Here is a 26,100-nt window from a genome sequence, read left to right as displayed (position 1 = left end):
CCACGCCATGAGGTGCACCTGTTCAGCTGTTTGCTAATGCAAATATCTAATCAGCCATTAAAATAATATGCATAGAAAGGTTCAGACTCCTTTGGGCTGAGAGTAAGACAAACATAACTTAAATAACCACCCATCTCAACCAAAGTATATAGAAGAGCATATCTGAAAACATAACTATAGCAGCAGAAGACCATACCGGGTACCACATTATATGATAGGGTCAGAATTTGGTCTAAACAACATGAAGGAATGGATCCATCCTGTCTTGCATCAATGATTCATATGGGTGGTGGCACAATTCGTGCCCTTAGTGCCAACTGAGCATTGTTTAAATACTACAGCCTGAGTATTGTTGCTGACTATGTCCATCCCTTTGTGTCCACAGTGTACCCATCCTCTGATGGCTGCCTATAACAGGATAACGTGCCATTTAAAAAGCTCAATTCATCTAAAATTAGTTTCTATAACATGAACAGTGAGTTTATGTATTAAATGGTCTCCGCAATCATCAGATCTCAATTGGACTGATTGTTGCTGGATGTGGTGATTAAAATCATGAATACACAGCTGAAAATCTGCCATAACTGTGTAGTGCTATCATGTCGACATGGAGCAAAATCTCTGAGGAATGTTTTCAGTACCATGTTTGAATCTATGCAGTGAAAAAATAAGGCAGTTGTGGAGTCAAAAGGGAGTCTGATCTTTGGAATGTGTACCTAATAAAGTGTTGCAGTAAATGAGTGTACATTGTACTGAACCTACAAAGTATATGTTTTATTCAGACAGAATGGATTTTAAAAGTATGTTTTAATCAGATGTGATGATGGAAGTCACCTGAGGGAAGGGCGGAGATTTCATGTGGGTGGGCTCACAGGTCAGACTGAAATGGGTAGCTGGTGATATATTCTATATGTCTGCATCCATTTGTCTGTCTGCCTGTGTCGATGGCATATTTACCTGTGGGTTTAAAAGGGGAAAGCAAGAGTATATAGAAAATCCAGTCAAGAGGACAGAAGAAAGAAGAAGTGAAAAGAGAAATCGGATACATTTGGATGCTCCTCATATTTGTGGAATATTCCTCTGATCACACACTGGAGGCTTGAGTTAAGACCTTCATTCTTGGAACTTCCATCTTCTTCCATTTGATCTTGAAGAAATTTGACTGAAGCTATTATTTTTTTAGCACCTAGTGTCAGGACCTCACAGGATGGTCACATCTTCCAGAAGACAAGAAAAACCAAATAATTACCTGTAGACAACAGAATAAGACCCTAACACTGTTACTGTACATCACCATAACTCTAAGAGGCAACCGTTTCAGAGAGCGGTCTGTCCATCCTGGTGCATACTTGCTGAGATGAATGGTGTGCCTCCTTTAGGAGCAGGTTGGGGATGGAGCACGGTGGTGTACTGTTGTATCTTCGCCTCGCTCAGCATGCTGTTGGCTCTGTTACTCTGGTTTTTACTCAGACAATTACAACGTTTCAGAGGCAGAAAGTGACAAACACGCGGTGTGATGTACACCTGCTTCCAAAAGCGGCCTGTTTTTCTTGTTTTTTAATTAATGTGATCAATTTATGAATTGTGGTATAATATTTCAAATATATTAGGTGTCTTTAAATAGTAATTCAAAATAGTATGTTTATTGATGCATGTTGTATTCGTAGTATGTTTGCATCCACACGTGGATGCATGTCAGTCTGATTACAGTTTTATTAAATGTCATGTCTGTCATTCCAGGAGCGATTCTGCTCATAGTGTTCATAAATGTATGATTACTTCTAGACCTCAGCTTGATATGTGCTGGATGAGTGCAAAAGTGCAAAGAGTCCAGAAAAATACAAAAAAAACCCCAAGATTTCTAGATGAAGTTGAGAGTTTGCATGATGAAGATAACCACACTGGTGCACTGGTTAGAAATGAAAGAAGACTCCTCCAGCTGGCTGGGGCCTTTCTGTGTGGAATTTGCATGTTTTCCCAGTATCCGTGTGGACATTCTCTGGGTGCTCTGTGGGTTTTCCCACAGTTTGTGATTCTAAATTGGCCAATTTAGCTGTGAATGTCTGTCTGTGTTAGCCCACCTTTCTCCCTGTCACAGCTGGGATAGGCTCCAGCTGCCCCCATGTCCCTAAATTGAATAAACTGATGAATGGATGGAGCATTTCGGAGCTTCCAATAGCCAGAGTCGTAAGCAAATGTGAATGGGTGAAGCCCTCAGAACTTTTTCTGATAAACTGATGCTTAAAGTCATCCTCCAGTTAAAAATTCTTTGTACCAACTATGTTAATGCCAAGAAAATTGGGATGTTTGATCTTCACGATGCAGAACGGTGTGTGTGATATTTGTAAGTACTCACAATCTGTCATGCTGAAGGGGAAAGTTTTTATTCCTGTAACACCTGGACATACTGGCAGCATCAATCATGACGTCTCAGAAAAAAAACAATTTCCCACATGCAGTTCATATACAAGTGTGATGTTGGAAGTTCAGTATTTATTTTTACCCATTTAAATGTGAAAAATCAATTCTTTATATCTCAAAAATTGTGTTTATAATAAAAGCTTTCAGTCGTGTGCGGTGGTGTCAAAATCTGCATAAATCTAACCCACATAACTCGTGTTTTTTTTAACACACACACCTCTGTCTGTGTGTGTATAGCTTCTTTGTTTGAATCGATCACTCCCTCTCAGTTTACTTGGTAAATTATTGACATGGGATGAAGATTCCCAACATGCCAAAGTGGAATGCTACTAAATGAAGAGCATTCATGATCCCAATGATACAAATCAAATCCATATACGTGTTTCAATGGTGACGTTCTTTATTGGTCACATTTTTTTCACGGTGACAGCCATGTTTCTGTCAGTCTCCCCTGACATAAATACCTGCCCTTCTGTTAAAGTTCACCCGTGTTTTTATAGGTTGCATCATCAAACAGTAGCGATAAATTATCTCTGGCACCTTTTGTTCTGTCTCTCTGTTAAAATTAAACTACCATAAAAATTAAAGTTGGGTTTTTTTTTTTGCAAATCCGCAAACGTACAAATTCAGCAGAAGATGAAATAATCCTTTCGCCCACCGTATCTTCTCACATCAAGTCATGAAAATAAACACGTGACCGAAGCATTATCAAGGAAATGGACTAGAAGCTGTAACTTGTAAACACTGTCGAGTGCTGCAGAACATTTTTGTGAAACATCCCATGCCACGTTCACAGTTATAATTTCCACTAGGATGTAATGGACACGAAATCAGAAGGAGGTGGGGGGAACCACGCCTTCAGGCTAAACCAACAAGCATCTGTTTGCTTACACAGAAACTTTATAATATGTAATGTCAATATTGTATTTTCAACTTGCTCCGCTTCTCCAAGTACTCCAGAAGGAGCATGTTAGATGCAAAATATCGCACCTCCTCTTATAAACCATTATAAAACACGCAGCATGAAATAAAGAGGCGAGAAAGACCCTTGTCATCATTTCCCTGTTAGCAGCTTAACCATGTAAGGAAACGACATTTCCCAGAGTGCTCAAGGGCAAGGCAGCCCCGGTGCCCTGATCACTGGGGTGTGGCTCACTCACTCACGCGCATAGTTTTTCCAAGTGAGCTTCTCCTGTCTACTTCTCCTCCTCACTTCGCTCTCAGCGGGTCTCTCCTTCCGTCCTCTGAGCTCCGTTTCACAGCTGCGGCTCATCGGTAAGTTCCTCACCGGTGTTCACTCTCACTTATAGGAGACCTATAGAAAGTTCCGTTGTAACTACCAGGGTGTGCCAAGATAGGTATCCCGGACAAAATCTGTTTCCCCTGCGTTCCGGAGCGCTGCGAACGGAGAGCAGATCCAATTTATTCCGCCTCCATTACAGCCAACTAGACATGGAAGTAGTGATGTTTTAGTTCTGTGAAAAATGAGTGTCGTTACATTACCGTTCAGTTTGAGGGTTACAACAGAAAATATATATATTTATATTATTGTTCTCGTGTGGACGGGATTATTTCAACAAACTGAGGACTTTTTGCCTAATAACTATTTGTATCCTCCTGTAACTTTACTGAATAAAGAGCTAACATCTCCAAAATTACAGGAGTAGTTATTCAGTATAAGAAGTGTTTTTGAACTAAAGATCAAGACTATGGGATACTATCTACCTATCTATCAGGGGCACAGCCGGACCCCGTCTCCACCTGATGATACAAGACTTGTAGTCTAGATAGCAGCTGCTGTATATACCGTACAGCAGGACAGGAAACCCTAGCGGAGATGATTAGGGATGAGTTAATTACAGTGGAAAGTTTACCGGAAATAAAAAGTTTGTTTCGTCTCCTTGCCTGATAACATTTGTTTCTCTCCAACAGATCTGCACTTTTTCCTTTCGTTGGAAAAACAAACTTAAAAGACTGTCAAAATGGTGAGTCCTTTCCACTCCGCTCATTTCTCAGATGTCAGCGCAAATAAACACGCAGAACTGAATATAAAACGCTTGCTGATTAATCAGATTTTGCAGAAGTCTCGAGGAATAAAACCGTTATTTATGCAAATGTTTGATTCGCTGGCTTTTAGCCGGTCAAGTCTGAGACAACGCCCACTTTATGAAACTTTATATAAGGTTCTCGGTGAGCGTTGTTGTTGTTGTCGGGAGACAGCAGGTTAACCTTTGACGCTTTTACAGTCTGTATTGAACCTTAAACATCGTGAAACAGTAAAAGTTAGATCCGTTTTTATATGCGTGTTTTGGGTGTGCGCGCATGATCGTGAGGCTGGAGAGAAATCTCATTTGGGGAAGTTTGGTGTATGACTCATGTGGGCTCTGCTCCATTCGGGTGGGTCTCCTCTGCGGTTTTCCACCTCTCCCCCTCTTTCTGTGTGTAATGCACAAATGTCCACATCTGGTCTGGAGTTTAAAGCCAGCCTCCTCCTCTTAAAGGGGAATTTCTTACTTTTCAGCAGTTGAGTTACGAAAAAAGTTTTTTTTTTAATTGTCATCAGCTGTGCTGTTTTTTTGTTTCCTGGCAGTTTATTCTGAGAGTGTGTTTACTATGAAGTGCTAACAAAACGTTTGAATAGGTCTTTCTTAGACAAGCATTTCTACTACGTGTGCATTCAGATCTGATATATGTAATATTATCCCTGTCAACAACAGACCTCTACTATTCTCCCAACACGCCTGTTTGCTTTCCTGACTAGCGTGGACTTTATATTGACTCACACACTTGCACACAGTGCTGCTTCTGTAAATACTTAACTACAGCACATAATGTGGATCCCACAACAGATCAACTGTATAATCCTGTTTGCACAAAGAAAATAAAATGATGTTTCATTTAGTGAGCTTTTTAATTAAAGATGGAATAATAATGATACGTTGCATCTTTATGCGGGATTGGGTATCAGGCTAGAGCTGTAGTTGTGATCACCGGAGCTTAACTCTGTTGACAGCATTTGCACAGGTAACAATAAAATGGTACATAATGGAGGACATCCTTTTGCAAAAGCATTGCTAGGTGGATTGTGTACAGTCTCCATGGCAACAGCAGCCAATGAAGAAGGATGGTAAGTAATAAGAAGTGCTTTTAAGGAGAGACGCCAGCTGTGATGGCCTGTGGTGTTTACATACATCCCCTCCGCCCTCAGGTCATGCCTGGACCCGCTCAGGGAAATCAGTGAATCACTCGCTACAGACTCCAACCCCTAGCATTCCAGTGTGAGGGATGTGCATTGTGTTACGTTGTTGTTGTCTAAATACCTCCTTGTTCAGCTGTTTGTCCAAGGAGCCACGTTGGGTCACTTTTTGCTTGATTGGATGATTGGATGCGTGTCATTTTGACATTCCTTCCTGCAGAAACAGACAAAATTCTGGTTGTTAACAGCAACTCTTGTGCTCTAGATTTTTGACTTTTTAAAATTTTGAGGGTCAGAATTCCAGAAGCATTCCAGTAGTTTTCCTCTCAACGTTCCGCTGATTTTTATGAGCGCGGGAGTGTCTGGAATCAGTGCATTGTTGTTACAGAAAGGTTCTGTTTTACTAAAAATCAATGTTAAAGTCAAGCTGTAAGTCATTAGGTCATTAATCTGAGTACAAATCAGGAGTAGGTGTACAAAACTATGTGCCTAACAAAGTATACACATGTGACATTGTTCTGTTGTATCGCACAGAGAAATTAATATTTGTGGGCTTAAATCCAGTGATTTGAATTTTTTGCAAAGACCCAACGTCCTTGATGATACTGTAGACGTTAAGAATGTGCCCATATAATATCAGCAGTACTACACCGCACTGCATTGAGAATGATAACCTTGGATATAAACAGAATATATACAACTGACAATAACAATATGTGTAATGTAATTATCATAGCTACCACTCTATCGACAAATACTCAGCATGTGTTATTGCAGTTTTCACGGAGGATTTCGTACTTTATCATCTATATACTCACCAACCAGTTTATTAGCTACAGCTGCTTGTTAAAGCAAATATCAGCCAGTCATATCAGTGCATGTATGATCCCATAGGTCAAGATGACCTGCTGAAGTTCAAATTGAGCATCAGAATGTGGAAGAAAGGTGATTTTAAAGTGTATTTGAATGTGACGTTGGCTTAAACAACAGCATGGTCCATCCTGGCTTGTCTCAACAGTTCAGATTGGAGGTGGTGGTGTGAGGATATGGGGAACGTATTCAGCAGGATAGCACACCATGTCACAGAGCTCAAATCTTCTGAAACCAGTTCCCTTAACATGAGTTCACTGTATTCAAATGGCCTCTGCAGTCACGAGATGTCAAACCAGTAGAGCAAGATAGATGGGAAACCGACAAATGTGCAGCAGCCGTGTGATGCTGTCTGTGAATATAGATCCAAATGTTTCCACCACCTTGTTGAAACTAAACTAAACTCAATGAAGGCAGTACTAGCAAGGTGTACCAAAGTTGTGTACACCTTGGCTTTGGACAAAAGTGCAAAGACCAACTTTCTCTGTGCACATCTTCCATGTTGCAGGCCAACAGAGGAACTGTAAAACCCAGCGCAAATTTCAGCGCCAGTGCGGACGCAGAGGTTCTGCACAAGGCCATGAAAGGCCTGGGTAAGTTGATCATGTTTATTTATACATGCATTTGGAGAGCTTGTTTCGGGGAATTTCTTTTCGGTGTAGAAATCCCTGCTGTCTGGGTGGAGCATCGCACAGACAGCAGTGACTCACAACCACGTGAGCAGAGTAACTTGAGATGAGTCACTGTGAGCAAACACATCTGCTGACCTAGACTGCAGGCTGTAATTATGTGGGTTGAATAGATGTAAATATGAATCCACCTAGACAGCGAAGGACCATTGTTATGTAATTTGTGCTGCATGCAGCGTATCCTGTGACATAAAGAGCTTTGCTCATGAACCGTGTTTGTTGTCACTGTAGGGACCGACGAGGATGCCATCTTGCAGCTGGTCACGGCTCGCAGCAACGCCCAGAGGCAGGAGATCAAGACCACCTACAAAACTCTGTATGGCAAGGTCTGAACACCTCTTGGACAGCTGTTACCTCGCTCGAGCACATCTGTCACACCTTCAGTTTAACTGTCCCACTGTTACAGCCGAGCAAAGCTGTGGGCCAAAGGCACACTGCCCCGCATTAAGCCACTCCAATCTCACTCAGACTCATTCTGCAGTCTTGGCACTTTATCTATAATTCCAAATCTCTGTGATTCTCTATTACAGAGGTTTGGAATGCTCTAAAATGCAGATGATACTAAACAGAAGTGAAATCGGTCATCCACAGTGCACCAGTAGTAAAAAAAGTTACAAACTACAAAGAAACCCCAATTTTCCTATATTTTTATTGTTGAAATATGATTATCTTAAATCGCTAATACCTTCATGTTAACAGCTCTGTGTATGTAAATATTTATTTATCCCTCTAATGTTGCTCTTGGTCTTTAGTCAGCGGTCTTACTACAATACACAACATCTCTGCCTGCCTGTGATTTCCTCCTACATGATCAGGAGCAACAAAACCTGGTGCATCTGCGCTTAAGGCTCTTATCTATATCAGATGTTATGATGTAATAGTGTTGCTTAGCAACCATCTACCAACAGGATAAAAATGACCCATTTGTATTGTTTACACCTGCAACGTTTTATAAAAGTGCAATTTTAGCTTCATGACAAAGACAAAATTGTAAAAATGCACATGTGACATCATCATTTTGCCAAGCAATAGACCAGAAATACTAAACTTGGGGCATGAACTAGTTTAACAAATCTGCCATATTAACCGTAAAGGTGATGATGATATATCTGACGTGTTTACACCTGGACCCACGCTGCCAAAAACATCGAACAAACAGTCAATGAATTAGTGAAGATAAGAGTTACAAAAAAAGAGGTTCACATCTACACCTCTGTTCACCATACAGGTTATACAGTTAGCTGACAGGTCATTAAGACTGCAAAACAATACTTTAATGTGCAATAAACGAAGCTGCTGCTAGCTACTGTCATTTTGGCACAGCTTGACATAAAAGCTGAAACAACAAGCGTCATTTGGTTTAACATTAGCTTGACGTTAACACAAAGGTTTACTGAACCTTTGAGCAGAGCCAGGCTAGCTGTTCGAGCCCTAATCTGAATCTAAGTATATTTTGCAATTTTTTTAATTTTTTTTTTTTTGCTTAAATACAATTAAGCTTCAAAGTATTTGACAATACTATAAAGTTACCCTAGTTAAGTTTTTAGGCCACACAACTGCTTCACACTCTGGGTTTATGGTGATCCACACCTCGTTCAAGTGCATATTGTGTATCTCCACATCTGTCAGGACCTGATAGGTGACCTGCAAGGAGAGCTGGGCGGGAAATTTGAGACGCTCATTGTGGCTCTGATGACTCCACCCATTACTTATGATGTGACATCACTTCGCAATGCAATCAAGGTACGTGCGCCAGTGACAGATATAAACCGATCAGAAGTCTCACGCCACGATCTTCATGTACAGACAGAAATTTTAGCACAGATAGCAGCTGGAAACTCAGGCAGCATCTGTGACATTTCCCATTTTGGCCTGTAGGGGGCTGGAACAGATGAGAAAGTGCTGGTGGAGATCCTTGCCTCCAGAACATCTCAGCAGGTGAAGCAAATCATCGCTGCCTACAAACAGGGTAACACTTGCACAGACACACACACACAAGTTACACAATGTTTTTTCACACTGATAATGGTTTCAATATAATTTTAGTGTACTTAAAATGAAGCACATTCAACGTGCTAAGAAGTAAAAGACACCTGTTTTGATTCTTGGAGAAGACACAAATCTTTTTGGGGTCATGTGAGGGCATTGAGTATTGCAGTTTGTTTCCTTCAGAGTATGATGACGACCTGGAGAAAGATATAACGGGTGACACTTCAGGTCACTTCCAGAGACTTCTGGTTATTCTTCTTCAGGTAACTGTAATCCTCTCCTCTCCTCTCCTCTCCTCTCCTCTCCTCTCCTCTCCTCTCCTCTTTAATTAAAATGTTCTGTCCCTTCTCAGGCAAACAGGCAGACGGGGATCCAGTCGGAAAGCATCGAGAGTGACGCTCAGGTAGGCTTTTTAAAATATTTGATTCCTCATCCTCAGTGGCTTCTTTGTTTTTAGTCTCAGGGCATGACCATCACATGCGTTTGGTCAGGTGTTCAGTTAGTCTGTAAAGATGGTTTGATGACCTCTGCTGGACAACATGAGCAAAACTTCCCTTAAAATGTTGTCATGTTTTTGCTTAGAGAAAAGGTCCTGTGAATTTTTACTAGGCTCAGCTCTTTTCCTCTCTGGAGTTTTTACAGCCAAATCTGATCATAGATATCTTAGTGAAATGTATCTAGGTGTGATTTCTGTTGCAAATCAACTTTGTCACGTGGAAATCACTTCAAAGTGAAGCATAGAATGATTTGGATCGGACAACAACATGCTGGGTCTAGTACAAAGACTCAGTATCAGTGCAGCAGGATCTGAGGTATTCAGGCTTGGTAGTCCACAAAAATGGGCATTCTGGACCTGTAAGACTACAAAAGCAGGATAATCTCCTGCAGAGTTTACAGTAAAAATGTGTAGTTTTTTCAAGTTTTCTCCTGTACTCTGCCAGTTCTCCCTGTGATTTAAAAAAAAACACGCCTTAAATAATAACATGCTTGTGTGCCATTTTCTGGTTTTAGGCCCTCTTCAAGGCAGGAGAGCAGAAGTTTGGCACTGACGAACAATCTTTTGTTACCATCCTGGGTAACCGGAGTGCAGAACACCTCAGGAAAGGTTTGTGAGTGTGGGGTAAAAACAGTTTGTATGAGTGGGTGAAGACAGAGTGGTCCAGGGTGTGGACAGTGTTTGCACTCTGAAACAAATTACATCTGCAGCCAGTGATGTCAGTTATGTGTTGGCTAAATTAATATATAACAAGATTCAACTGAAGCCAGCTTTGATTTGAAGTTTACTCACCTCCACTTACTGCCACAGGTTCTTATTTGGTCTTACACACTTTCCCTACAAACTGTGGGTTGAGCTTTACTGAAACGGGAGATAAGCCATATAGCTGCACTAACATCAGACTCACTCCAAACTTTATTTGCATTCCAGTATTCGACGCTTACATGAAGCTGTCTGGATATGAGATTGAGGAGAGTATCAAGAGAGAAACGTCTGGAAACCTGAAGGACCTCCTCCTTGCCGTTGGTATGTGCTCTAGATGACTCCCTGAAGTTATTCTTTTGTCACTTGCTCCCCAAAAAGGAAGGCTTTTTTTCAATCCTGGTAAAAGAACACAACAATAAACTAAAAAAGAAAGCATCAGCAAAATGATGAAATAATATATATACAGAGAGAGAGAGATCATCAAAGCTTTTTTCCTATTTGGATCTTGCAAAAACCACATTTTTGTATCACATTTTAAATTGGGTCATGGCGTCATACTTGGACATCGGTTCAGTTCATTGCTCAGTCTTACTACTTATAAGTACACAGTGATGAATTTCCTTTCTGTTGTGTGTTTTTTTTGTACAGTGAAGTGTGCCAGGAGTGTTCCTGCCTACTTTGCTGAAACCCTGTACTACGCCATGAAGGTAAGAGCACAGACAGGTTTGGCAGCTTGAAGTGAGGCTTTCTGAGTCAGTGCATGTTTGCCAGTAATGGTTTAACCTGTCAAAATGGGTTTATGACATAATGGAGGCAAAAGGGCTTAATGCTTATCACTATGGAGTTATTCATGTATCTTTTACAGTTGTGCGTTGATGTTTGTGAGGTGTTTGGTCACTGCATTGTGTGTTCTCGACTCAGGGTGCAGGCACTGACGATAACACCCTGATCAGAGTGATGGTGACTCGCAGTGAGGTGGACCTGTTGGACATCAGAGCTCAGTTCAGGAGGCTGTTTGCCTGCTCTCTGCATTCGATGATCAAGGTACACACATAATATTTTTACCTCCATAGACACCTTGATACTTTTTGCCTTTTCTCCTAAATTGTGCCCGTCTTTGTTTGTTGCAGGGAGACGCCGGCGGTGACTATCGTAAGGCATTACTTGCACTCTGTGGCGGTGATGATGCATAATCATGGCAATAATCACTAACGGCAACCACACCTGAAGTGCCTTCTCGGCTGTCGGCTCAGTGAAACAACAAGCTAACCACAAGAAACTCAAAGTCTTGGTTCCTCTCAGCAAAGCTGTCTTGTGTTGGAGAGAGAACACATGAGATCTTTTAAAACTATGATTCCAAACCGTGTCTTTGAAAGGTAGCTAACATTTTGTCAACATGAATGCAGCTTTTATCCGCTAATATCTTCACTATACAACGAAATATTATGCTGAAGTATCAGACTTCAATTGTCTAGTTCGCACTTTGTATGGGAGAACATATATATCCAATAATAAATGCTTAATTTGATGAAGTTCAGTGGTGTCTCGTTAATAATATTGCAGCCAGTATGCTGTTTTTTTGTTTTTGTTTTTTACATATGTATTGACCTCTCATGACCACGAGAGGGAGTCAAAGGAGTTTTGTTAGAGATGAGGTGAGCTGCTGAGCTCTGACCCTCTGTAGGCGTCTTCTTCAGCTGATAGATGGGGAAGTCACTCACTACTCAGTGTTCATCTTCAACGTCACAGAAGAGCTGCATGTTTTTATTCCCGGGCTGTACTGAAACAGCTTTGCATGATTTACAATTCTAAGTAATTTAAAATAAAATACTTATTTATTTTAAATTGGGCAAAAAGGCTATTACATATAAGAGCCAAATATGTTCTTTATCTACTCATTGTATCTTAAAATTGAAATTACTTACAGATTCAGGTTTTACATATAAAAAAAACACTTTAACTCTTACCAGCAATAGAGAGTTTTATGTTATTGCATCATTATTAAAGAAAAAGGTCAGATTAAACCACTACTGCATGTATATCATATATATCATCTACTGGTGATGAGGCATAATGAAAAGCTTTACTGCATTCGTTGTACCAAACGATCTGGATGGATGTTCACTGTAAAGTTCACTATGCAAGTATTGACTTCAGCTAAGTCAATACCTGCATACTCACGATAAAAGTGAGAGGAATGTGCTTTTCACGCCTCAATGTATGTGTTTGATAAAGGAGGGATTATCCCAGGTCTTGTTATGATACTTTGTCATTGTTGTCATGGAAGAGGTTGGCATTTATTGTTGCCACAGAAACCGGCAGCCAATAATGAGGTCCAAACAGCTGGGTGTGGGGTCAGACCACCTCGAGTCACTGGAAGAACAATACCTTTGACTCCTCCTACCTGGTTGCCTTGTGTGTCTTTGGGTGTGGGAGACTATGAACGGGCATGTCAACAGTCAGCTTTTCAGATTTTGTCATGGGTATTTGGTTGAGCGTTGAGCTGTGCTTTGATATTTTTCCCATCTGACATGCAGCCCCTCCCACTCCTCCACACACTGACTAAGGCTCTGTGAACTACAAAAGAATCTGATGGGAAGTTTGTTTAAGAAAGAGGATTAGACGCTGGTTAATGTGTCCAGAGAAAGAAGCAAATCAATGAAAGATAAATGGCTTTGTGACAAATGCTGTGCAGCCTAACTGTATCTGTGACTGTCTACGCTTCAAGAGGAAAAACATGGCTCATTTATAATGTAAAATGCTAACAATGTCATACGGTACTGTCTGGTGTAGTTACACTAATGAAAAGCTCATCAACTGGGATAAAGCTGGAATAGGCAGCAAAGGTAATTGGAGAAATGTAATTGTTTCCTCCCTTCAGATGCTTTACTGAAACCTCCCTCAGTTGCTGTTTATTTGTGCATTAGTATTCAGTGTTGTATTTAATAACTGAAAAGCACTGAAGAATATCTCCTTTCTTTGCCTCAAGAAACCCTTGAACTGAGCAGAAGGTATGGACCTGTACATTTCACAAAATCATCCCGATACCTTTTTCAGCTGTCACACTATCAAAACACACTTTGAATGTGTGACATTTGTGCATACATGTACTGTAATGTTGCTTGTGCCATGTTTGAAAGATGATGTGGTATTGTTTGTATGATGAGCCGTTTCTTCCTACTTTTCTCTTCCTCTTTCTAATGTCCTTCCTGTTTTTTAGTCTAACCAGTGGTTTGCACCATTTTGTAAATCCTTTACAGTTACATTACAGCTGTGAGGGACAAATAGTTGCATCCATCCATCCATCCATCCATCCATCCATCCAAACGCTGACACTAATATATATCTGGTAAAAAGTGTTAGTATGTTCTTCTTGCAATTTGATAAGACACAAAACAAAATAGAATTAAAATCTTTTTTTTTTTAACTTTTACTTGGATTTAATAAGTCTGATAAAAGGTCACGTGGCTGCTATTCTCATCTGCTTTCATCAAGTCATGCTGAGGGTATGCGTCTGCATCTTTATGCAGAAGCATGGTAATAATGTCCAAAAATTACATTATGTTATTTGTTTATGTGGCTAATCTGTTTGTTTGGTTTTTTTTAACAGTTTTACAAGTCTATGAAAAACCAGCTGTTTTGGCATTAAAGTCTTAAAGTCTAAATGTTTCTGAGCAGGGCTAAAGTGCTGAACTGAAGACTTAGAAACGTGTTTTCACATGTCTTTTATTATTATTCATCAGGAAGACACTTGTACAAAAGGGTTTTGTGTCTTTAGACTGACTAAAGAGGAGATGGGAACACATCAAAGGGGTTTTCTAAAGAAGGCGATGTAATACTTTGAACCAAGGACTCAAAGGCTGCTGCTTTCACAGCTATAGCTTCCTCTATAAGACGAATAAACAAGACGAGACGTGCCCAGTGTAACCTATACAGGAAGGATAAGGAGATGCACATACCTGAATATGACTCAGGTGAGCTGATGATTATTGATAATAATGAGTCTCCCCCCAGGGGCTTCCTCACCTCATCAGGGCTTAGAGTAACAGCTTCAGATAATCCGACTTAACAGGGCTCCTCATGCTGTGAAGAGGCTTTACACAAATACTGTACAACATGTATTTACATTAGTATTTCATGAATTTTAAAGAAACAAAGAGACTACCATTAATTTTTGTTTAATTTCCTTTCTTTAAGAGTGTCTGCAAGTCTCTTTGCCACAAGCCCAAACTTTAGGTACAGTTTGTTCAACACATTTCTTTTTTTTAAAATAGATTTCTGTTTAAGGTCGAGGGGGCTCACAAAGTGACACTGGATTCACAAGAGAAGGACATATTATAATATTTGAATGCTTTTTTTTTTTACGTAATACTAACTGACTAAAGGAAAAACTTTGTGTGTGTGTGCCTGTGTGCTCAAACACATGTGAGGTGGGACTACAAGCAAATTCCTCTGAATACACCCATCTAATCACACCTACAGCATTACTACAAGCCAATACCTTACAAATCTTACAATCGCATATAAATTCATATGTGTATTTGATATACTTCATCAGTTTGCCGACCATCGAGAGTAACTTCAAGTCATCCGACAATGCCATTTGAGTGGAAGAATCCACTTACAAATGGCTTATAAAGTGAATTGGCTCTGGATACTGGATCACCTTAAGCAAACATTTAAGGATCTGATCCCTGTATCCTGCTTGTGGATTTTCCTTCTTATCTGCACTCACCCCTGGGTAAAACAAATTAACCCACAAGACGACTAAAAATAGAGGTGTGGAGACATTTTGGTGGTACAATTTCCTACTTCACCCTTAACCTCTGACTGTGTGGTGACACTTGATTGCACCCTTGAGCTGTGATGAAGGATTTGTTCGAACAGTTTGTCTTTGAGCATCTCTTTTATGGCGTCTGAGAGAGAGGACTGATGTGGAAAAGGTGGAAGTCACACTCCAGACAACTTTTATGTGTCTGTCTGAGGGAGCAAAGAGGTCAGAGGCAACACTCCCTTGTCCAGGGACCACACATATACGCACATGAGTGCACACATCTGTAACATTCGAGTCTTACTACTTATATTTTGTGAGAACAAGCGTTCGTGACACCGGTTGCTGTCACTGAGAAGATAATTAGAGGCTTCTGCAGGAAACTTCAGGAACAAGCCTCCTGTTTGGATGCCATGCACAACTGGACCGGTAATGCATTTGAGTCTTTCATGATTTTGTGGAGTGTTAACCTCAGGGCAAGTCATCTGGGTCTCAACTCTGTGTGGTGTAGTTCACAAATCATTTCATCAGCCGTACAGAAGTGTGCTCTGATTGTGAGGTGGAAGATGTTTTGTTCAGCACAAATGTCAGCTACAAAGTTCAAAATTGTTGGAGGGCTTTAAAACACAAGCTTAAAACACATGTAAGGAGTTTCCATGTTCCCCCTGTCCCTAAGTCTAGTCTAAGTTGGCTGTAGGTGTGAATGTGAGTGTGAATGGTTATCTGTCTTCTGTGTTAGCCCTGTTCTTAGCCCTGTGAGAGACTAGCGAACTTTCTGGGGTGTTCCCTACCTCTTGCCCTGCTAGTATAAGGCCCACACCCCAACCTTGGATTGGATAAGCAGAAAGGGATGGATGGATACAATAGATGGATATGTGCGCTGCACAGAGACTGTTTGTGTACATTATCAAATCCACATTGTTATTCTTAGACTTGTAGAGCAGCTATGCATAATTTCACAGATCATACTAGTCCTTATTTATCTCATACGGGGCTTAGACCAGTCCCTCAGTTTATTTATATTTTTTCCTCTATCTTTATCCCAACTTTCTTCTGATTGGGTGCCCCTCAAAAACAGAAGGTTTAAACAGCAGATGTATTGCTGTGTGCCCTATGATCATATTAGAAATATCCACTCTCACTGACATCATATGGAGCCAAGAACAGAAAGAACATTTTTAGTCTGAGCAGTTATTTGTACATGATGAGCAGGGGCGGTCCTAGCCTGTTTGGTGCCCTGGACGAACACTCCCTCTACATATATATATATATATATATATATATATATATATAAGGATTGCAAATTAACATATTTTATTGTGACAACTGTTGTCGGAACCATACTAAATTTGACCTGATAAATATTTTATATAGTGTGTGTGTGTGAGAGAGAGAGTATGCAAATGGCTAACAAACAGTCATTATAATTCGTCTTACATTGAGAATAGCAGACAAATCAACAACACACCTCTTCCAGTTAATGGCTAATTAACACTATGCTGAACACAGTCCGAAAGATTAACTAAGCCACATCTGTGTCTACTCTCTGCCTACTGTTTACCATCATAGCCGAGTGGCTGACAAAAGTAGCTTTTCCAGTCCCTACTGATGAATGTTATCTTGTTTCAGGATACATAATACATGTCATTATCCAAAGACACATCTGTTTACCTGTATCTTTTGCTCTTTTCTCCTCTTCTTTTCTCTTTTTTTCTAAACTGAGGACCTGATAGCTTTGACCTTTTCTTGTCCATCTTCCATCAGTAATTTTGCACTCCACTATCAACACCCAACCCACAACAATATCTAACAGACCTACACCTTAGTGGAATCAGTTTTGTGTATGTTTTTTTCTTCTTCTGGGATTTCAAAACAACCCAGAAAAAATAATTAATACATAATGGGCTTGGATTGATAACATTATGAATGAAATGTGCACTATTTGATAGCAGCACACCCCCTCCCCTTTCGACAGGTTGTGTGTGAGCAGCAGCAGCAAGCAGGTGCACTGAGGGCCCTCACGCTCACTTATATGTGAGTGATAGAATTTAGAAAACACATCGGTGCAAATTACAAGTCTATATCATAATGTCTTCTGGTTTTGTGTTTGTTGTAGGTCTGTCAACGCGTTAACGCTGTCATTACGATTAATGCAATAAAAAATTTTAACGCAATCAATCTATCTGGTGAGCAAAATAGACAAACTTTGAACAAACTGCCCAAAATGTGTTGACAGAGACATTTCAGGGATTTTGAAATCAATCTCCAGATGGATTAATTGCATTAATCGTGATGTTAACGTTGGAAGCCCTGGTTTTGTTTGTTTTTATTTGTTTTAGAGAATCCCCCGCTGTCCCGCCCCTCTCCTCCCTGTGCAGCAAGCAGCAGGGAGGTAAATGGAGGGCGTCCTTACTCCTCGCACATTGCCAATGCCATGATGCAGCATGGCCCAGGTTGCCCATATCAAAAAACGCCACTGATGAGTTCCTTGACTATGATTAATGAGACTAGTAAATGGACTTGAATATATAAAACACATGGTTTTACTGCTCTTACTGAGCACTCAGAGCTCATTTAGACTATGAGCCACAGTCACCCAGTGCTTGTTATTCAGTGTGTAAGGACATCTCAGAATGTACACTGGTGAACCGGAGAAATAACCACCAATCTTCCAATCAGCAGACACAGTCACTCCAGCCAACAATAATATGCACAAAAAGTCTTTGAGTAAAAAGTTTGAACTGTTGGAAACACTGTTTTAATGAAATAAGACTTAGTGAGGACAAGAAAAGACAAAATCTGACACGTTTGCTGTTTATATATTTTTTTTTATCAAATTGCTCAAGGACTAAAAAACACAAATGTGGAGAATAAACACACAGATTCTTCCATTAGTGGTTGAATGATGACCAGAGGTAGAAGAAAACAGACAACTCATCATAATGAGCACTTCTGCGAGACAAACAGCAGTGGAAGAAGCATTCAGGTCAGTTACATTAAAGTAACAACAGCAGTGCGGTTAATCATACTTAAAATGTTTCCTGTCTGCAGGTCGGGGACTAGGTTTTAGATCCTAGGATCACAACAGCGCTTCAATGACACAACATGAGGTGATTATACATAAACACACAGAGAAACTGACACTTTATACACAATCTATCGCTCTGACTATGTCTGATCATGCAATAAACGTGTCTTTTTTGATTATACATGTACAAATTATCACAATGTTATATTTTAATGTATTAACATGAAAGAAAATATTCAAAATTAAAGTCCATGGATGATGAATGTCTGAGCAGCGTTTAACAGTGAAGCTAATTAGAGCATGTCTACTTTATGGGATAAAACACAAGGATAAAAAATAATCCCAGAGTAACACAGAAAATCCTTACTTTTCACAATTGCCCATAAATTATGGCATTTCCAAGAAACTAAAATCTTCAGCTCTGATCTGTTGAGTCAAACTCAACTCATAAATAAGATCACCTGAGTAAAATCTGTAGACTAAAGCTGGTGCGCAAGCGCACAGAGAATAATCTGATTATTGCTTATTAGAAATAAAAGACACACAAAAAAGCCGCTCATGCGTCCTGGAGCTAGCAGTCCTCCTCGCTTTGCATCATGGACAGGAAAAAAGAGCACACGCTGGCCCAAGAGCTGCTGCAGTACTCTTCAGCCGTTTTGCCGTGGTCCGCGCGCCGCCTCGTGCACGCTGTCGTTGCAGTGGAGGTGGAGTGAGATGATGGGGGCGGTGGGGGAGGCTGAGTCCCCGGGTCTCCGGACTGAGCGGAGACACGGGAGCTCGAGATGTCCAGCTTGAAGTGCGCACTTCGTGGCGCGCGCTTACACATCCCGGCCCTCACCAACGCGCGCTCGTCCTTGCACACTTTACCTTGGAGCCGTTTAAGCGCGCGTGCCACCTGCTTCCAAAAGTTTTGGGGCTCGGACAGGTAACCCGGGCAACCCCGGGGTTTGGCGTTGTATTCACAGCGCAGGTCGGTAATCCCGCCTGTGACACGCGCCTCCGGGTTCTCGCATTTGACCAGTAGCTGGACCGCATCCCTGACTTCGCTGGCGACCCACGTGCACTGCATCCTTTCCTTTGTGGAGAACTTTCCCCGGCCACCCGCTGCACCCACCTTGGACACGGCTCTGTCCGATTTTCGGGCACCGCAGGACAGAGAGACCAGCTGTCCGAGGAAAGCCAGCAGCAGCCAGGGAGCTGAAGCCTTTAGTAGCTGCATGATGTGTTTCAGCAGAGTAACTTTTCACCTGAAAGCAAATATATGTCTATAAATGGTGACACTCAAAAAAGTGCAGCTAAAATGTCTCAACACTGAGATGCTGTTCCTAACTTACGATGGCTATAGTTGCTGTGCGTAAAACCTCTTCTTGTGCTGCTCCTGGCCTGCCACATGGCTTTCATACATAGGTACTATCACGCCCACTGCTTCCGTCCAGCACGCCCACACACATACAGAGAGAGAGAGCTATAGAAATCTAAATGAGAAAATGTGGCAGCAGTTCCTTATCAGATTATGTTTTGTTATGACATGCCCCCAAACGGATTTTTCCACCTCTTACAGTGAGTAGAAGTGAATATGATCAGGGGGTGATGTGTCAGCATGCCAGTACACGTTCTTGGTTGATCCTAAAGAGCCACCATGAGCCTGATTACCATTACAACTTCCACAGCACGTCCTGATGGTCTTCCAATTCCAACCCTCCGCTGTCTTCAGGAGATACGTCCCCAGATTATGTTCGCAGGTTTTGTGTTTCTTCTTCTTTTGTCTTCTTTTTCTCCTGCTGTTATAAAAAGATTCTTGATCTTCTAATAATAACCAAGATTTAAAAGAGGACAATAACAATTAAACATGAGGAAAATCCATTCTTATGAAAAAAGACTGTATTCTTTGGATCATAACTTTAATTTTCCATGTTAAACTCAAAATACCATTACGGATTATAAAGCTGCGGATCATAGTTCCCTATAAAGAACCAAATATCCATCTTCCCTGGAGTTGGTGGAGATCAAACACAGAACTAACGGAGTCTTACAGAGAGACCAGAGGCACAAAGTTGCTGTTCTGGATTTTAAATAAGCAATAGTCTGGTATGAGTTCTCTTGTGATGCACACATATGTGTCTAATCCAGACTAATGTTTTATGGTCTTTTTTAAATTTTATTTTACTGCATATATTCTGATTTCCCATCATAGGAAAAGATTGTTTTACCTACACAAGTGTAAAATTACATAACTCCATGTTACTTGTATATAGTAACTGACCACTCCTCATAGCTCACATGTGAATTGTTCCCATTTCTTTAGTCGGTTCTGTAAAAAAATACCAGGTAACAGTTTGACAGGGAAAAAATAGTGTTTTTGCACCAACAAGGTGTTTCCCAAAGAGCTATTAGCTGAAAATGTGGCACAAGGTGTGCAGTGAGTCCTTAAAAATATGGGGAAACTGGATAAGAGGAGGAAAAAAGAAGAATCAACAGGCTCAAAAGCAACTGTCCACTGCAGATGAACAGTATCTGAAAGTCACATCCTTAAGAAATGTTGTGCAGTGTCCTCCAAGAGGTTGTACCTTTTCCCCTTTTTTATAATATAGAGAAGTAAAGGAGGACTCAAGAGGTTTGCACAATACTGTAAATTGTAAATCATTTAAGGTGAGTGGACTGAGATCTGAAGTTTAATAATCAAATTAAGGCAGTGGTAAAATCTAGCTTCTTTCAGCTCAGGCAGCTGGCAAAAATAAAGCCAATTCTTTCACGGCAGCACTTTGAGACAGTGATCCACGCCTTTGTTAGCACTCGGCTGGATTACTGTAATGCACTTTATATTGGGGTCAGCGCATCATATATTACTCATCTACAGAGGGTGCAAAATGCTGCAGCTCGTCTTTTAACTGGCACTCGAAAGTTTGAGCACATTTCTCCTATTTTAGCTTCACTTCACTGGCTGCCCATTTCTTTAGGATTCATTTTAAAGCTCTCCATGGCCTAGCCCCATCTTATCTCTCTGAGGTGCCACAGCCTTATACACCCACCTGCTCTCTCTCAGGTCAGCTGATCAGCTGCTCCTGAATGTACCCGGGACTGGGCGTAAACTTAGAGGAGATCGTGCTTTTGCTGTAGCAGCTCCAAAACTGTGGAACGAGCTCCCTTTAGAGATTAGACAGGCCACTTCTTTACCTGTTTTTAAGTCACTCTTGAAAACCCACCTCTTTACCCTGGCCTTTGACACCACGTGAGATGTTGGTTTTTATTTTTATTTTATTTTTTAATTTAGTTGTTTTTAGTTGATTTGATGCTGTTTTATCTTGTTTTTGTTTTTATATAGGCCTGTTTTAATTTTATGTATTATGTGTTTTATTTATTTTTGCTGTTTTCTGTTATTCTATTGTTTTTAACTTATTTTCTGTACAGCACTTTTTTCCTGTGCTGGGTATTTGAAAGTGCTTTATAAATAAAATTGGATTAGATTGGTGAGGACTTGGTTTAGAGAGTTATCATATGCTTTCAGGAAATGATTGCAAGTCAGTGTAAAGTCCTTTAAAGTGATGCAAACTATGACTTTGTGTTTGTTTGTCTCCATGTTTGTTTTGGACACATTTTGGGGAAAATCTCACTGCGAGGACACTTCTGCAGCTCTACAACTTTTTGATTGCTCCTCTTCACACCTTCATGGCACCGCTAGAACAGGGCCTCAATCTGTTTTTGAGCTCCCAGCTCAGCAGCATCATCTTGTGTTCACCGCAGGTTAAACAGCCTAAAAACAGATCACAAGTACAGTACTTTCTACTCCACGGTAGTTAAAGGCAAAGATTATACAGAAAGTAAAATGATGAACGTTTGACTCCAGCAATAATAGTTGCAGGTTTTTTTTATTTATATTTGTGCTTCCAATTTCCTCTTTAAATCTGCACACATTTCGGTGTTGTAATTATATTAAATCAGGCCTATAATAAACTATAGAGTTTGTTTTAGTCTTATATTAATACCTAAAACAAATTCTATAGTTTTTTTATGGTCAGAGAGCACAACACGGAGAACACAGGTCTCACTTTGATTTGGCTCGTTGTCATTCTCACTTTTTTTTGCTTAGCTTACTCTTTTCCCAAACATATTTTCTGCTATTTATTTTTACAACAACACATTTAAATTTCAAAGACTTTTTCCTATACTTATAGAACTTATAGTAAATGATAGAAATTTGCAATATCACACAGGACTTCTACTTCCTCTTTCAGCCCTGTATCAAATCTTTATCTTTAAAGCACTCTATGGCTCTTGTCTGTAAAAAAAAAAAAAAAAGAAAAAAAAGGAAAAGAAAAGTTTAAAAGAAAAATGCTGAATAAATAAATATTTTTTGCTTATTCCGTCTTCGGGACTGAAAAAAAAAATCAAAGTGCTAAAAGTGACGTAACTCTTCCGTCTTTATCAAATTGTGTGTGTGTGTTTCACGGCCACCACATCCATTTCCACTCGTCTTCGGCATGCGCACAGACCCCCTCTGTTCCTGCACACTGCTGCTCTCAGGACTCAATTCATCAGCTCATACAAAGAAGTTTTTAGCTCTGCTCAGAAACCTCCTGCACCACATGGGTTCTTTCAGACTTCGTGTCGCATGGTAACAGCTTCCTCAGCTGGACAGCAGTCGCGGTGCTTCAGCCGAAGGGTGGAAAGAAACAAGATCTCCTTTAAATAAATGAGCGTGAAAGCTCTCTGCTTTGTTTCAGCTCAGTAGAAGAAGAAACAGAGGGACACAGAAAAGAGGAGGGCCACCACTCAGATTTTATTCTCTTCTGCAATTAAAGCTGGAGTGAATTTTCCATCATATACAAACAGAAACACATGCCTGCTATATTTTCTCCTTTGTCTTGCTGTCATTTTGACACATTCAAAAAAAAAAAAAAAAGACACTACAGGAAAGAAATCATCTGCTAATTGCACACAGGTGTAGTTCAAGGGTTTTGGTCTCAGTCTGTAGGGTGCTGTAATGCGAGGAGTTTGATCAAATGACTCCAGGAGCTTCCACACAGAGGTCAAAGATGGAAGTGTGGATGGGGCACTCCAACTGAAATAAAAAGAAAAAAGCACTCAGGAACATATTGTACTAGCATTTTCAAACTTAAATGACAAGAAAAAGTCACATTTTCACATTAAAAATGTAAGTTTATAAGCTAAGATCGCTCCCTCTTCGCCCTTTCTTTTCCTTCATTCGTCACTCACCTGTGGCTGCGGTATCGTCTCAGTTTTGGAACCAGTTGATGACGTAGGTGCAGATGCCTTGGAAGCTCTTCCAGCAGTAATCGGATGCGAAACGGGAAGCTGTGGATTCAGGCAGCTCCGTCGGGTGATCACTGGTTTTCTCAGGCTTAGGAGTAGTCTTCCTGCTCTGACGCCCCTTGCCTGGCTGCTTATTGGGCTTCACAGGTTTAGCAGAAGTAACAGGCTTGGTCTGAGCAGGCAGTGCTGGTTTACGTGGTTCCTGAGCGGATTTGGAGGGCTTCAAGTTGGCTGTTTTGGGCCAGGAGGCCAGCAAGGTCATCTGAGTCTCATCTGGGTATTTCTTGCACATGTGCGGGCGGTAGATTTTAGTTCCCTGGCAGGCGTGGCTCAGTTTCCTCAACTCCCACATCATCTGCGTGAAGTAGTGGCGAGGGTTCTGGTTGTAGGCCCGGCACAGGGTGGGTTTGCCCTGGAAGTCGCAGTAGTAAGAGCGTCCTGGGGTTTGGCCCTTGCAGGAGACACGAAGGCGGGTGTAGTTCCCTGGTGCAGACACCACCATGGTGCAGGAGTCTTTGGTCTTCGTGCTGAATCTGATGGGTTCATCCCAGATGCTGCGCTGCTGCTGCTTGTCATTGTCGCTGCTGTTGTCGGTTTGAGCATTTGAAACACAAACAGCTGCTGCCGAAACCAGCAGCAACAGTCTCAACCCAGCTCTCATGGTGTTCAGCGTGGACTGATGGACGGGCGAGGGCTCAGGGGTGATGTGTCCGCAAAGAAAGTTAAGGTGTGGAAGGACGGAAAGCATGCGGCTGTGAATTTATAAAGCTGAAGCTCACAAAGAAGGCATTATTCAGGTAAGCTGAAAAGTTTTAACCCCTCCCTTATGCTACAGACACACACAGAGCAACCACAAGGTTCGTGTGGTACGCTAAAAAAACACCAAGGAGTAATGTATGGAAGGAAAGGGTGAACATAAACTTAGAGATGAAGACAGGAAAAGGAGGGGGTTGGCTTGTGGGAGCCGAGGGAGAATTAAGAGGTCTGAAGAACACGCATGAGGCCAAATAGCTGCAAGTCATTATGCAGTGTCACATAAGAGGTTCATTGACCATTGATCAGGAGGGGAGAGCAGTGAGGCTCCAGAGCCACACTGCAGGCTCAGGTTACTTGGTGGAGATTTAAGAGTCGATATGTGACTCAGTAAAACAACAAATCTTTAGATGTTTGATGACTTTTGTTGCAGAATTAATTGAAATGGACTTCTAGGACGTCTCCCAAAGTTTCCAAAGATGGTAAATTATGTTTTACTTGCAGTACATATGTTACACTACAGGAGTGTTTTTGGTTGCACCTGGAGAAAATGTTTTATCCTGATAGTTTGAGAGGGTCTGACTGCAAACCTCACATCCGGGGGCACCTCTAGAGTCTGCGGGCGGAGGTAGAGCAGGTCATCTGCTAAGTGGAAGGTCAGCGGTTTGATCCCTGTGGCTCTTCCAGTTAGAGATGGGAATCTATCTAAAGATAGTGAACTCCAGACTCCATAAAGAAACAGCAGTCCATTTATCATTTACCACATGCACACAGCAACTCTGTTGGCGACTCTTGCATACATGAGCTGTTAATGTTGTGAGCTGTTTGGATTGAGCGGGCATGGCGTAGGTCTACTGCCTGGTAGTTTAAATGTAAATATCCCCCTTCCCCCCTACTGCATAAGCACTCCCATTCCTTGGGCACCACCAGTCTGGAAAGCCTGAGTTCAAAGTCAGACCAGACTGAAAATTTCCGCATTAGCAAACGGGTTTGTTTGCTGAGTGAAAGAGTGTGTAAGTGCACGCACAGCCTCAGTGCATTCTGGGAGTTTTTATTTTTATGGCGGTTAGCCTGGTGAAGCGGAGAAAAAGCTCAGCTGGAAGAAACGCCGAGGATCTGTGTGTTTGTGTGTGTGGGCTGTCTGCACCATGTTTTCCTATATTTAGTTCTCTTCTCATAGGGTGCAACAGCATCACACCACCTCAAACACCACCAGCACCATCACCATCATCACTTCCTGCAAACCTGTGTACCTCCAGCTGCTGTGTGCGCATTGCAGTTATATTTTTGTATTTTCTAATTAGCTTTTATCATTAAATTTTTTTACTTGTTTTAATTCAGTTTAGTTTCCAGGATGGATTTTCTCATTTTCAGTTTAGTTTCTGTCTTTTTAATTATTACGGAGCGCATGTCAGAGGCCAATTTTCAGAAAATCAGGACAGATGTAATAAGAAAAAACACTTTTAAAAAAGTTCATAGAACCATTTCCTTTCATTTGATTTTAGCTAAAATATTTTGTCATCTAGTTTTAGTTAACTATAATTCATCTCTGCATGTGCCACATGAGCATCACGTGTGTTCCTGAGCACGTATCAAACTCCTTTTAAGTCATTTTTTAAAGGTTTTGCACACAATAAAACATTTCCTTTATATTTAGAAACTTGCGATTTATGAACAATGTTTATGCAATAAAAACCTGACGACACTGGATTTGAGTTTTTATTTAGAGATTTGCATCCTCACCACAAGCCCAGTTGTGTTTTTCAGACCTTTAATATTGCAGAGGCTTCTGGGAATTTTATTCGACAACACAAGCAACAGGCCCTCATTAACATTCTGGTGAAACATGATATTTTGTGTCATCGCTCCTTAAATCCTGTTAAAACAGCACTTACCAAACTTTTGAAGCTG

General features: G+C 41.0%; 3 protein-coding genes across 4 annotated transcripts; 1 reads left to right on the top strand and 2 right to left on the bottom strand.

The window, feature by feature from the left end:
- The first annotated feature begins 3,511 nt into the window (after positions 1-3,511).
- Positions 3,512-11,894, top strand: anxa5b (annexin A5b). 2 transcript variants are annotated; one of them, XM_006796081.3, is made up of 13 exons: positions 3,512-3,696; positions 4,354-4,406; positions 6,996-7,080; positions 7,408-7,502; positions 8,806-8,919; positions 9,055-9,145; positions 9,349-9,428; positions 9,518-9,568; positions 10,177-10,270; positions 10,592-10,687; positions 11,015-11,073; positions 11,288-11,410; positions 11,497-11,894. In XM_006796081.3, the coding sequence occupies exons 2-13, from the start codon at positions 4,404-4,406 to the stop codon at positions 11,557-11,559; spliced, it is 954 nt and encodes a 317-aa protein (XP_006796144.1). In that variant the 5' UTR covers positions 3,512-3,696; positions 4,354-4,403; the 3' UTR covers positions 11,560-11,894. The 2 variants fall into 2 exon arrangements, with proteins under 2 accessions (XP_006796144.1, XP_006796143.1); XM_006796080.3 differs by lacking the exons at positions 3,512-3,696; positions 4,354-4,406 and having other exon boundaries at positions 6,987-7,080.
- A 6,089-nt stretch (positions 11,895-17,983) lies between these two features.
- Positions 17,984-19,493, bottom strand: LOC102797658 (fibroblast growth factor-binding protein 1-like). Its single transcript, XM_087842506.1, has one exon. The coding sequence runs from the start codon at positions 19,382-19,384 to the stop codon at positions 18,737-18,739; it is 648 nt and encodes a 215-aa protein (XP_087698632.1). The 5' UTR covers positions 19,385-19,493; the 3' UTR covers positions 17,984-18,736.
- Positions 19,494-22,920: 3,427 nt separating this feature from the next.
- Positions 22,921-24,214, bottom strand: fgfbp2b (fibroblast growth factor binding protein 2b). Its single transcript, XM_006796082.3, has 2 exons — positions 23,380-24,214; positions 22,921-23,224 (listed from the first exon to the last, which is right to left on the bottom strand). The coding sequence occupies exon 1, from the start codon at positions 24,182-24,184 to the stop codon at positions 23,399-23,401; it is 786 nt and encodes a 261-aa protein (XP_006796145.2). The 5' UTR covers positions 24,185-24,214; the 3' UTR covers positions 22,921-23,224; positions 23,380-23,398.
- Between the last annotated feature and the right edge of the window lie 1,886 nt (positions 24,215-26,100).

Source organism: Neolamprologus brichardi, chromosome 6 (genome assembly GCF_056152115.1).
Source record: "Neolamprologus brichardi isolate AB-2024 chromosome 6, ASM5615211v1, whole genome shotgun sequence".
Classification (NCBI taxonomy): Eukaryota; Metazoa; Chordata; class Actinopteri; order Cichliformes; family Cichlidae; genus Neolamprologus; species Neolamprologus brichardi.
This window is presented reverse-complemented; position numbering and strand designations above follow the sequence as displayed.